Source organism: Sus scrofa, chromosome 6 (genome assembly GCF_054392235.1).
Source record: "Sus scrofa isolate SSC_HxYL_T2T_F1_AM1 chromosome 6, Sscrofa_HxYL_maternal_Yorkshire_Landrace_v2.0, whole genome shotgun sequence".
Classification (NCBI taxonomy): domain Eukaryota; kingdom Metazoa; phylum Chordata; class Mammalia; order Artiodactyla; family Suidae; genus Sus; species Sus scrofa.
In genome coordinates this window covers 55,844,722-55,857,275 of record NC_139388.1, presented here as the reverse complement: position 1 = coordinate 55,857,275, position 12,554 = coordinate 55,844,722, and the positions used below count along the sequence as shown (strand labels likewise).

General features: G+C 52.1%; 1 protein-coding gene across 16 annotated transcripts in view; it reads left to right on the top strand.

Annotated features, from left to right (window-relative positions):
* ERCC1 (ERCC excision repair 1, endonuclease non-catalytic subunit) overlaps positions 1–12,554 on the top strand; it is a 55,453-nt gene that overhangs the window by 38,446 nt on the left and 4,453 nt on the right. For 3 of the 16 annotated variants that reach the window (XR_014804795.1, XR_014804794.1, XM_021093262.2), the window contains exons 1-6: positions 1,557–1,647; positions 2,138–2,249; positions 3,974–4,189; positions 6,193–6,296; positions 7,124–7,223; positions 10,067–10,143. Coding sequence is in view for 8 of the 16 variants with exons in the window: in XM_021093262.2 (XP_020948921.1) it covers positions 2,157–2,249; positions 3,974–4,189; positions 6,193–6,296; positions 7,124–7,223; positions 10,067–10,143 (590 nt within the window). In the remaining 8 variants the exon portion in view is untranslated. 16 annotated transcript variants of the gene reach the window in all.

Below are 12,554 nucleotides of genomic sequence, written 5' to 3'. Positions count from 1 at the left end.
GGAATTTGGCTCATGATAAAGGTGGAATCTCAAAATTGGGAGCAGAACTGACTCTTAAAATAAATAGTATTGGGGAAGTTCCTTGGTGGCCTAGCGGTTAAAGGATGTGGTGTTGTCTTTCCTGTGTGGGTTTGATCCCTGGCCCAAGCTTCTGCTTGCCATAGGCAAGACCAAAAATAAAATAAAATAGAATAGAATAAACTAAAAGGCTCATATGGATTAAAGATAGAAACAAAATCAAAACTAGTAAAGTATTAAAAGTAATAATTGACTTTATTTATGAACTTGAGGTATGCAGAGTCTCTTAAACACACCAAAAGTGAGTCAGGATGGAAGAGATTGATAAATAGGTGCAAATAAACACTAAGAACTTCTTTTTTTGCTTTTTAGGGCCGCACCCTGCAGCATATGAAGCTTCCCAGGCTGGGAGTCGAATCAGAGCTACAGCTGCTGGCTTCCGCCACAGCCACAGCAACGCTGGATCTGAGCCTTGTCTGCGACCTACACCACAGCTCACAGCAACGCTAGATCCTTAACCCACTGAGCGAGGCCAGGGATCGAACCTGTGTCCTCATGAATGCGAGTCAGATTTGTTAACCACCGAGTCCCGATGGGAACTCTCAACACTAAGAACTTCTGTGTGACAAAGATAAATTATAAAATGCAAACCATAAGGATGCATTTGGAACATATGTAACTAACAATTAGAATTGGAATCTGTAAAGTACTCCTACAAATGAACAGTAATAAAAAAGGCATAAAACCCCATGAAAAAAATGGGCAAAGGATATGAGCAAGCAACTCACAGAAAACAAAGTGTTTAAGACCAATAAACTCACAAAAAAGTGTTCTCTCTTCTTAGTAATGAGAGAGTTGCTAGTTAGAACAGCGTGATACTATCCTTTCAGGAAATGACTAATACTAACTCATCAACCAGGTCTCTGCCCAGATGTCCTTTCCTCTAGGAAGCTCTTCCTGGCGTTCTGGCTGGGTTACGTGACCCCCTCGCCACCTCCTCCCTGGCCCTCTGGGGTCTCCTATCTCAGCCCTGCCCACCCTGGTTTGTCGCGGTTTGGGAACAGGTCTGCCCCTAAAAATGCGTTGTAAGCTCCAGGAGGGCAGAGCGGAGCTAACGTTATGATGGGTCACCGATGTGTCGCTAGCACTGCCTCACACATGGCTGGGAACAGGAAGGCCCTCCAGGAATATGTGTGGAATAAGGGAATGAATGAAGGGGGAAACAGGTCAAGTCAATGACAAAGCTGGGATTCAAACCCAAGTCTGTCCTGAGAGAGGAACCTAGTGTGGTTGATAGCCCGCCATCTCTTCTTCGCTAAGCCCTGTCCAGAGTCCGGGCACACAAGAAGCGTTCAATAAGGGCACTGAAAGCAAACTGCTTGGCATCGAGAGATGCTCAGACCCAGAGGCAGTGGGCTCTCTCCAACCCCAAACTCAGCAGTCCTCCAAAACCATAGAGAGCTGCGCGGGGAACGCCCCTCTCGATGCTCTCACCCTTAGGGGAACGTTGGGAGTTGGCTGGAGGGCTAGAGAGGCCGGAAGTGCAGCGAGCCCGGGGCCGCGCTGGCCGCGCCGGCGGTGGGACGCCTCGATCTCCCTCCGGTCTTCCCAATGCTCAGGGCCTAGGAGGTGAGTCCTCGGGGTGCTGCGACCACAGGACTGGGGCTAGAGGTGCGGCGGGTGGAGATAGCCTGTGGCGAGTGGCAGCCGCAGAAGCCAATCAGCCGTTTCAGTGGCTGAGTGATGGAGGAGATGGGGCGAGGGGAGGGCATCCAGGTGCGAGCCTTGAGGGGGCAGGGCGGTCGGAGGGTCGGGGACAGTGTGGTCGCACCTGGCAAACGGAAGGCGGAGAACCGTGAGGGCGGGGCGAATAAAAAAGTAGGGGCTCTGAGGCGCGAGGCAAACGGAAAGAGAGGCTCCGTAAGGGGCGGGGCGAGCCGGAGGTGGTGGGTGGATCGATGGGGCGGGGCCTTCGAGATACTGCGCGCAAGGTGTCTGGAGCTGGACCGTATGGACTCCTGGGATTTCGGAGTGGGGATGGCTGTGACTGGGTGTTCCTCCCGGGGTGATGGGAATGCCGATCTCGTACTTGCTGCCGATGCTACGCCTTCATTTTCAGACCCCAGAAGGACCTTGCGATGGACGAAGAGGGAGGCCAGAAGCCGGCTGCCTCACCCACAAGGAAGAAATTCGTCATACCACTGGACGAGGATGAAGTCCCTCCTCCTGGGGTAGGACTAGGAGATGAAGGGACTGCTAGGAGGCTTGGAGGGGGGCGGTCTGCGGAGAAAGGGGGACAGGATGGGGCCTTTGGGACCACAGTGTGGGTTAGAAAGTGTTGGGGCCTGGGTCACCTTGAGAAAACAGTCCTTTGCCCTCTGCAAGTCTCATTTTCTCTACCTGTAAAATGTCATGGTCAGGAGCGCTAAGGCAGAGGCCACAAACTGGCAGCTGGGCAATAGTCCTGCGATATGGTTTATGCAGCCAGCACCCTGGTTCTGCAAGGCATGAATTCATTGCTGATATTTAAGAATTGGAGGAGTTCCTGTCGTGGCTCAGTGGTTAGCGAATCCGACTAGGAACCATGAGGTTGTGGGTTTGATCCCTAGCCTTGCTCTGTGTGTTAAGGATCTGACGCTGCCATGAGCTGTGGTGTAGAGGTTGCAGACGTGGCTCGGATCCCGCGTTGCTGTGGCTGTGGTGTAGGCTGGCAGCTATAGCTCCGATTCGCCCCCTAGCCTGGGAACCTCCATATGCCACCGGAGTGGCCCTAGAAATGGCAAAAAGACAAAAAAAAAAAAAAAAAAAAAGAATTGGAAGGTTCGGAGTTCCCGCTGTGGCGCAGGGGGTTAAGAACAGGACGGCAGCAGCTAGGGTCGTTTTGGAGGTGCGGGTTGGATCCCAGACTGGATGCAGTGGGTGAAAGGAATTTCGCATTACTGCAGCTTTGGCTCAGATTCAGTCCCTGGCCTGGAAACTTCCATATAAAGTGGCTGCGGCCATTAAAAAAAAAAAAAAGAATAATTGAAAGTTTTTTTTTTTTAAAGTCTGCACCTTTGAGGAGTTCCTGTTGTGGCGCAGTGGAAATGAATCCGATTAGGAACCATGAGGTTGCAGGTTTGATCCCTGGCCTCACTCAGTGGGTTAAGGATCCCACGTTGCTGTGAGCTGTGGTGTAGGTCACAAATGCGGCTCAGATCTGGTGTTGCTGTGTCTGTGGTGTAGGCCAGCAGCAACAGCTTCGGTTCGACCTCTAGCCTGGGAACCTCCATATGCAGCGGGTGTGGCCCTAAAAAGACAAAAGACAAAAAATAAAATAAAAAAAGTAAAGTCTGGAACTTTGACCTCTTTTGGTAAATAAAGGATCTCATTCCCACAGCTAAGTACTGGCTGCTACCTATGTGCAATAAAGAAAAAGAAGGTAGGCTAAGGATATAGGGTGTGATGGGGAGAAGAGCTACCTTGAAACAGTCAAGGGAGGGCTTCTTGGAGGAGATGATGCCTGTGCAGGGATGTGCAAGAGATAAGAGAATGAGCTATGTGACGTCAAGGGGAGAGGGAACAGCCAGTGCAAAGGCCCTGAGGTCAGAGAGAACCTGATAAGTTGTAGGGCTGCAAGGAGGCAGTGGGGCTGGAGTAGAGAAAGCCAGGGAGAAGAGGTAGCCAGGCATGAGATCCCTGAGGCAAGGGGGCAGGGACAGATCTTTAAGAGTCTCGAGGGCTGTGGTGACAGCTTTGGTTTTGCTCTGAGGCAGGAGCCACTTAAGGGCTCTGAGCAGAGGAGGGACGTGATATGACTCTGTGGGGAGCAGGCTGTGGGGGGAAAGGGCAGAGGCTGGGAGCTGATTCGGAGGGACTGCAGTGGTCCAAAGGAGAGAAGATGGTGGCTGGGACCCGGGTAGATGCCGAAGAGGTGGGGAGATTTTTGTGTGTCCTCTCGCATTTCTTCCCACAGGCCAAGCCCTTATTCAAATGCACACGGAGCCTGCCCACCGTGGAGACCCCACCCCAGCCGGCCCCGCAGACCTATGCTGAGTACGCCATCTCAGGACCTCCAGGAGGGGCTGGAGCCACACACCCCACGGGGCCAGAACCCCTGGCAGGAGAGACCCCCAACCAGGCTCCCAAACCAGGAGCAAAATCCAACAGCATCATTGTGAGCCCCCGGCAGGTGAGGAGGGGGATGGAGAAGTGGGGCTTTGGGGTTTGTGTGGGAAAAACCATTATAGGAATGACTTTCTTTCTTTCTTCCTTCCTTCCTTCGGCCATGCCTGCAGCATATGGCAGTTCCTGGGCCAGGGACTGAGCTTGGGCCACAGCAGTAACCCAAGCCACAACAGTGACAGCTCTGAGCAAGGCCCAGGATCCAACCTGAGTCTTCATGGCTACTAGTTGTGTTCTTAACCCGCTGAACCACAATGGGAACTCCAAGGCTGCATCATTTTACATTCCCACCATCAGGGGATGAAGGTCCCACTTTCATCTTTTCCTCACCATTTGTCATTGTCTGTCTTTTGGATTTGGGTCATTCTAGTGGGTGTGAAGTGACAAAATAGTCCTTTAAGGAGTTCCCGTCGTGGTGCAGTGGTTAACGAATCTGACTAGGAACCATGAGGTTGCGGGTTCGATCCCTGGCCTTGCTCAGTGGGTTAAGCATCTGGCGTTGCCATGAGCTGTGGTGTAGGTCTCAGACGCAGCTCAGATCCCGCGTTGCTGTGGCTCTGGCGTAGGCTGGTGGCCGCAGCTCCGATTAGACCCCTAGCTTGGGAACCTCCATATGCCACAGGTGTGGCCCTAAAAAGACAATACAAAAATAATAATAATAATCCTTTAAAAATTAAAATGGAAGTTCCTGTTATGGCTCAGCAGAAACAAATCTGACTAGTATCCATGAGGTTGCGGGTTCAATCCCTGGCCTTGATCAGTGGGTTAAAGATCTGGTGTTGCCATGAGCTGTGGTGTAGGTCGCACATGTGGCTCGGATCTGGCGTTGCTGTGGCTGTGGTGTTGGCTGGTGGCTGCAGCTCCGATTTGACCTGTAGCCTGGGAACTTCCATGTGTTGCAGGTGTGGCTGTAAAAAAAAAAAATTAAAATTGGATCCCGCACTCCCTTGCCCAAAGCCTTTCCACGGTCCCTGGTGCCTCAAGCCCAGATGGCCCGGAGCCTGTGGGACTGGGGACCCTGCGGACCCTTCCCGCCCAGCTGCTCTGACCCCCACACCCTTATTAGAGCTGAATTGCACGTCACTTGGTAATTACACGTTCGTCCCTGAGATAGTTTTGTGTACTGTCTGTGTCCCCATGAAGGCAGGGATCTTGGTCCTCTGGTCACAGCTGTATCCCCAGCCTTTAGACACACAGTAGGCACTCAGATACCTGGATGGATCCGAGCTCAACTTGGACAAAGAATATTGGTCTTGGGCTACAGGGTACATCAGGGCGGAGCACGACGGGGGTTGAGGGGGAGGCCGCCGAGGAGATGTCAGGCTGTCGGAGGGGAAGGGGTCTGACCTCATGGAGGTCACAGGCTGCTGTGAGGAGCTTCCTCCGGAGGGTGCTGGGGAGCCATGGCAGAGCTTAGAGCCGGGGAGGGCCAGGCTTGGGTTTTAGAAAGAGCCCTCTGGCTCCACTTTGAAGCGGGGCCAGGAGGGGGTACACCACTGGGGCAGGTGACCTGGAGGTGGGGTGGGGGCTGTGGTAGTGGAGGGGGAGGCATTCACGGGGGAACTAGAAGTTAGACGTCCCACCTGGGCGAGGAGGGGGAGAGGAAAGCCTCTAGAACAAGGCCTAGGTATCTGGATGCCGGGGCCTCCCTGAATTGGAGCCGGGAGTGGGAGCAGATGTGGGGGTCGGTGCTGAACACAGTGAGGTAGACACCTGGGGACAGGTGTCCAGAGGAGCACAGGACACAGGCCAGGGCTGAGGGAGCCCAGGGACCCTTTAGTGAAGACCTAGGGCCGAGGAGGAGGGGCCTGGGTCAGGGCCCCGAGAACCTTCCAGGCTGAGGAGGAGGAGGAGGCGTCTGGGGAGAGGAGGGGAGCAAAGCTGGAGGAGCCGCAGGTGCAGAGCAGGAGGAGGGCGGGAGGTGTTGAGCAGACGTGGGGGGAGGGAGCCCTGGGGTGGCCGTGGTTCCAGGGCCACTCTGCTAATGGCTTCGGTCCTTCCTCCCTCCAGAGGGGCAACCCCGTGCTGAGGTTTGTGCGCAACGTGCCCTGGCAGTTTGGCGATGTGCTTCCCGACTACGTGCTGGGCCAGAGCACCTGTGCCCTCTTCCTCAGGTGGGCTCTGGGGGCCGCCCCACCCTCAAGAGGTGTGCTCCGGTGTTCTGGGCCATGGGATGGGAGACCCCGGGGCATGGCCCTGTCAGCCCTGGGCCTAGGTGTGACCCTAGGGCGTAGGAGGCAGAGGTCTTGGCCTGGAGGTGCCTAGGACTAGAGCTGGGACCCTGGACTCTGGGTCTGAGGGAGGAGGGGCTGGGGGCCTGGATCCTGGGCTGAGGGAGGAGGGTGCCTTATGTCCCAGACACTCAGGACTGGAGCCAGGATTTCTCTAACCTTCACCCCAGTTAAACAAGTTTCCTCCCCGCCCTGGGGCCCCTCTCAGAGCCAGACAGGGGAAGTGAAACTCGCAAGTTCCTATCCACTCTGCAGAGTATGAGGGCTGGCGGCTGCGGCTGCAGGGCAGAGGTGTCCCTTGGTTCCTGGGTGGCGGGTGCAGCTGCCCCACCCCCTCCCCGCCAGCGCCCTCTGGGGCCAAAGCGACAGTCTCGAGGCTGGGCCCTGCTTCCTGAGACCTGCTGTGCAGCGCCTGGTACACACCCGTTAGGTCTCCTGTTCTCCCCCTGAATCCCAAAGGTCTTCCCTTCCTCAGTGAAGCGTCCGGGGTCCACCCTTCCTGGGAGCCAGAGCCAGGCCGCCCTCACTGCCAGTCCCCTGTGCGCCTTGCCTGAAGGGTGACCTTGGGCAAGTCACTTAACCCCTCTGAGCCTCCGATCCCAGCAAGGCTGTCCTCCTGAGCTCGCCAGGCCCTCTGCATTCCACTGAGCAGGACGAAGGGGTCTGGGGATGACCGGGACCTCCCAACCCCGCCGTCTCCCTGCCCGCAGCCTCCGCTACCACAACCTCCACCCAGACTACATCCACCAGCGGCTGCAGAGCCTGGGGAAGAGCTTCGCCCTGCGGGTCCTGCTCGTCCAGGTAGACGTGGTAAGCAGGGGTCACTCCCCCGGCGGCCTCACTGTCCACATCTGTGAAATGGGGAGTGTTGGGCCTCAAGGTAGCCAGGTAGACTATTGACTCCCTTCCAATAAGAAATGCAAGTGGGAGCAGTTCCCGTTGTGGCTCAGAGGTAGTGAACCCAGCTAATATCCATAAGGACTCGGGTTCGATCCCTGGCCTCGCTCAATGGGTTAAGGATCCAGCGTTGCTGTGAACTGTGGTGTAGGTCACAGACACAGCTTGGATCTGGTATTGCTGTCATGTAGGTTGGGCAGCTGTAGCTCTGATTGGACCCCTAGCTTGGGAACCTCCATATGCCATGGGTGCGGCCCTAAAATGACCAAAAAAAAAAAAAGAAAGAAAGAAACGCAAGTTGGAACCTTAGTGGGGAATTTCTCACATCTGAGATGGACGTGTGTATTGCCCAGAAAATGGGAGGGTGAAATTACCCTTCCCCTCCTCCCCACATTCCCTTGAACAAGTCCCAGCCCTCTGCCTCCTAAATAGTTCTTTTAAAAAGAAATTATTTTAAATTTTTGTTATTTATTTATTTATGTCTTTTTAGGGCCGAACCTGAGGCATATTGAGGTTCCCAGGCTAGGGGTCCATTCAGAGCTGCAGCCGCCGGCCTATGCCACAGCCACAGCCAAATCTGCGACCTACACCACAGCTCACGGCAACGCCGGATCCTTAACCCACTGAGCGAGGCCAGGGATCAAACCTGCAACCTCATGGTTCTTAGATTCGTTTCCACTGTCCATGATGGGAACTTTCATTTTTTTATTTTTTATTGAAGTATAGTCAGTTTATAATATTGTACTAATTTCTCTTGTATAGCAAAGTGACTCAGTCATACATATATTAATACATTCTTTTTTTTAAAATGTGATTTTCCATTATGGTCTATCCCAGGGGACTGGATAGAGGTCCTTGTGTAGTACAGTGGGACCTTACTGTTGATCCATTCTAAATACAACAGTTGGGAGTTCCTGTTGTGGCCCAGCGGTAATGAACTGGTGTAGTATCTATAAGGATGCGGGTTTGAGCCCTGGCTTCGCTCAGTGGGTTAAGGATCCGGTGTTGCCATGAGCTGTGGTGTAGGTCGCAGATGTAGCTTGGACCCCACGTTGTTGTGGCTGTGGCGCAAGCTGGCAGCTGTAGCTCTGGTTCGACCCATAGCTGGGAACTTCCATATGCCGTGGATGTGGCCCTAAAAAGCAATAAACAAACAAACAAACAGTTTGTATCTACTAACCTCAAACTCCCAGTCCATCCACTCCTTCCCCCTCTGCCTTGGCAACCACAACTCTGTTCTCTGTGTCTGTGAGGCTGTTTCTGTTTCATAGACAGGTTCTTTTGTGCAACGTTTTAGATTCCACATATAGGTGATATCATATAATATTTGTCTTTCTCTTTCTGATTAACTTTACTTAGTATGATAATCTCTAGTTTCATCCATGTTGCTGAAGATGGCATTATTTTGTTCTTTTTTATGGCTGAGTGTATTCCTTTGAGTGTATACCACATCTTCTTAATCCATTCATCTGTCAATGGACATTTAGGTTGTTTCCATTCCTTAGCTATTTTGAATAGTGTTGCAGTGAACAGAGGGGTGCAGGTATCTTTTGGTTGTTGTTTTCTGCTGCATGTATCTTTTTGCTTTTTTGGGTTTTTTTGTCTTTTCTAGGGCCGCATCCGTGGCATATGGAGGTTCCCAGGCTAGGGGTCGAATCGGAGCTGTAGCTGTCTGCCTACTCCAGAGCTACAGCAACGTGGGATCTGAGCCTTTTCTGCGACCTACACCACAGCTCATGGCAACACCAGATTCCAACCCACTGAGCCAGGTCAGGGATCGAACCTGCAACCTCATAGTTCCTGGTTGGATTGTTAACCACTGAACCATGACGGGAACTCCGCATGTGTCTTTTTGAATGAAAGTTTGGTCCAGGTCTGTGTCCAGGAGAGGCATCCCTGGATTGTGTGGGAATTCCATATTTGGGTTTCTGAGGAATCTCCATACTGCTCTCCATGTGGCTGCACCAATTTACATTCCCATCTGCAGTGCAGGGGCCTCCTAAATACTTTCTTGAAACTGTGTCACCCTCTTTATCCTCACAGCCTGGCCCTGATGCAGGTGCTTTCCTCCCCTGCCTGGGTCTCGCCCTCGCCTCTTCTCTGATCCCGTGGCCTCCAGCCTTCACCCCTTCTATCCTTACAGCCAGAGGGGTCTTGTAGCACACAGATCTGACGTCCAAAACCTTCTGCAGCCCCCCCATGTCCCCCCTGACCCATGAGGCCCTCCCTGCGTGACCTGATCCCTGCCTGGCTCTCCCCCTCATCTCTGCGCTTCTACACGATCACCTTTCATTTTCCATCCACCGTCCCGTCCCATGGTGGCAAATTGGATCCTCCAGCCCTCTTTCCCGCCTTCCCTCTGTACACGCCCTTCCCCCTGTCTGGAATCCCCTGTTCTGCTCTCCTTTGTTGCCCTCACTCCTCATCCTCCAGGTCCCGCTCAGATGTCCCTGCTTCCAGGAAGCTCTTCCTTGATCCCCCAGGCAGGACAGACACTCCTCTGGCTCCCCAACCCCAGCCCTGGCCTCTCTGTGTCATCACTGTCTGGGCACTCTCTGTCCCCGCACCAGACTGGGAGCCCCAGCAAGACAGAGCTAGGGCTGTCGCTGTCACCGCTGGGTCCCTGCACTGCCCTGCACAGGCCGGGCACTCCGCCAGAGGTTAGGGAGTGTCAGTTGAGTGAAAGGCTCTCCTTTTGAGACTCTTATTTCCTTGTTTCTCCCAGATCCCTCATTCTGATTTTCTTCTCTACCCAGAAAGATCCGCAGCAGGCCCTCAGGGACCTGGCTAAGATGTGCATCCTGGCCGACTGCACCCTGATCCTCGCCTGGAGGTGAGCCGGAGACTGCCCCTCAGGTCAGGCTCTCTTCAGAGAATCACTGCCCTGCCCACTCCCGCCTCTTCCCAGGAACTCGCCGTGGGAGCCTGGTCTAGGCCCTGCCTCTCTGGGCCTCAATTTCTTTTTATTTATTTAAAAAAAAAATTGGGGGGCAGGGGGTAGGGCACGACTTTGGCATGCACAAGTTCCTGGGCCTGGTGCTAAGGATCTGGTGTTGTCACTGCTGTGGCTCAGGTCGCTGCTGTGGCACAGGTTTGATCCCTGGCCTGGGAACTTCTGCATGCCTTGGTATAGCCGAAAAGGAAAAAAAAAAAAAAAAGTGACAAACTAAGAAAAAAATACTTGCTGTATATGCAACAAAGTCTTAAAATCCCTAACTTAAGTATGTATGTGTAAATGTAACTTTTATACAGTTCACATATATTTAAATGTTTGTACTCATAGGAATGTATTTAAACATTTATTTTATATATATATAGAGAGAGAGGGAGCGAGCCTCCTACAGTTCGACAAGAAAAAGATAGTACGGGAGTTCCTGTCTGGCTCAGGGATAATGAACCCAACTAGAATCCATGAGGATGCAGGTTCGATCCCTGACCTCCCTCAGTGGGTTAAGGATCTAGGTTGTTGTGAGCTGTGGTGTAGGCAGCAGACATGGCTTGGATCTGGTATTCTTTTGGCTGTGGTGTAGGCCGGCAGCTGCAGCTCCAATTCCACCCCTAGCCTGGAAACTTCTATATGCCTTGGGTGTGGACCTAAAAAAAAAAAAAAAAAAAAAAGACAAAAAAAAGAAGTTCAACTTTAAAAAGTCTACTAGATTGCCAAAAACACACGAGAGAATTATCAACCATACACCTAATCTGGAAAAAAGTAAATTTTTAAAAAACGAGGTGCCATTTTTCACCCATTAATTTGGTGAAAACGTCAGGTTGGTTAATAAGAAATGGGCACCTGCATGTTTGGTTGACAGGAGCCCTGATTAGCTATTAAGACAGAAAATAGACCTTCTCCTCGATGCAGAAATTCCTGCACTGGGGCCGTCTCCCTCTTGGTCACCCCAGCTGTGTGTGCAGATCCACAGGGTCTCAGGCCTTCCCGGCACCATGGCTACAATAAGCTGCAGGACCAGACAGCATATTTTAACTTATATATAAAGGGAAGGAAATGAGCCATGTTTATGAACAGATGCGGATGTGAATAAATTAAAGGGGTTATAAGGCTCCAGGCTCTGAAGTGTTGACCTCCAGGGAGGGTGTGCGGGGTAGGTTCCGCTGGAGAGGGAATTCTATTCTCTCCCTTCTCTTGTCTTCTGAATATATAATGGTTCAAGTTTCTTTTGTTAAAAATTCATGTAGTTGAAAAATCAGAAGCAAGGGAGTTCCCGTCGTGGCTCAGCAGAAACAAATCTACTAGTATTCATGAGGATGCAGGTTCGATCCCTGGCCTTGTGGGTTAGGATCTGGCATTGCCATGAGCTGTGGTGTAGGTCGCAGATGCAGCTTGGATCCAGCTTTGCTGTGGCTGTGGTGTAGGCCAGCGGCTACAGCTCTGATTCGACCCCCTAGCCTGGGAACCTCCATATGTGGAGGGCACGGCCCTAAAAAGACAAAAAAAATCAGAAGCGATTTTATATATATATTATATATTATATATACATACCATATAACATTTAGTATAACACATAATAATAACATATAATAACCCAGGAATGGGTTTTTAGGCCAAAGGATAAATGTGTTTGCAATTCTGTGACATCCCTTGGGTGTATTACCTCTATACTGTTTGACTATTTGGAAAAATGTATTTATGTATTAATTGTATACTAAAACAAAATATTCGGAGTTCCTGTTGTGGCTCAGCGGGTTAAGAATCTGACTAGTATCTATAAGGATGCACGTTCAATCCCTGGCCTCATTCAGTGGGTTAAAGGATCCAGTGTTGCCATGAGCTGTGTGGGTTAAAGGATCTGGAGTTGCCTCAAGCTGCAGTGTAGGCTGGTAGCAGTTGCGGCTTGGATCTGGCATTGCTGTGGCCGTGGCGCAGGCCAGGAAGCAGCTGCAGCTGATTCCACCCTAGCCCAGGAACTTGCGTGTGCCACACGCTTGGCTCTAAAAAGACAAAGCAAAGAAGTCCTCTGTGTTGCCCCTGTTACCCCTCTCTCCCCCAACCGGCTCACAGACCTCGGGAAAACACTCACTTATATTTACCGGTGTATTCAAGGATATGATAAAGGATGCAGATGAAGAGGTACAAAGGGCAGGGTCCAGGACCCTGCCCTGTGTACCTCATCGCGTTGGCGTGTTTGCCAGCCTGGAAGCTCCTGAAACCTGGTCCTAGTGACGGGATTTTATGGCACCTTCTCACGTAGGCATGATCACTTAATTCCATTTCCAGCCTCTCTCCCC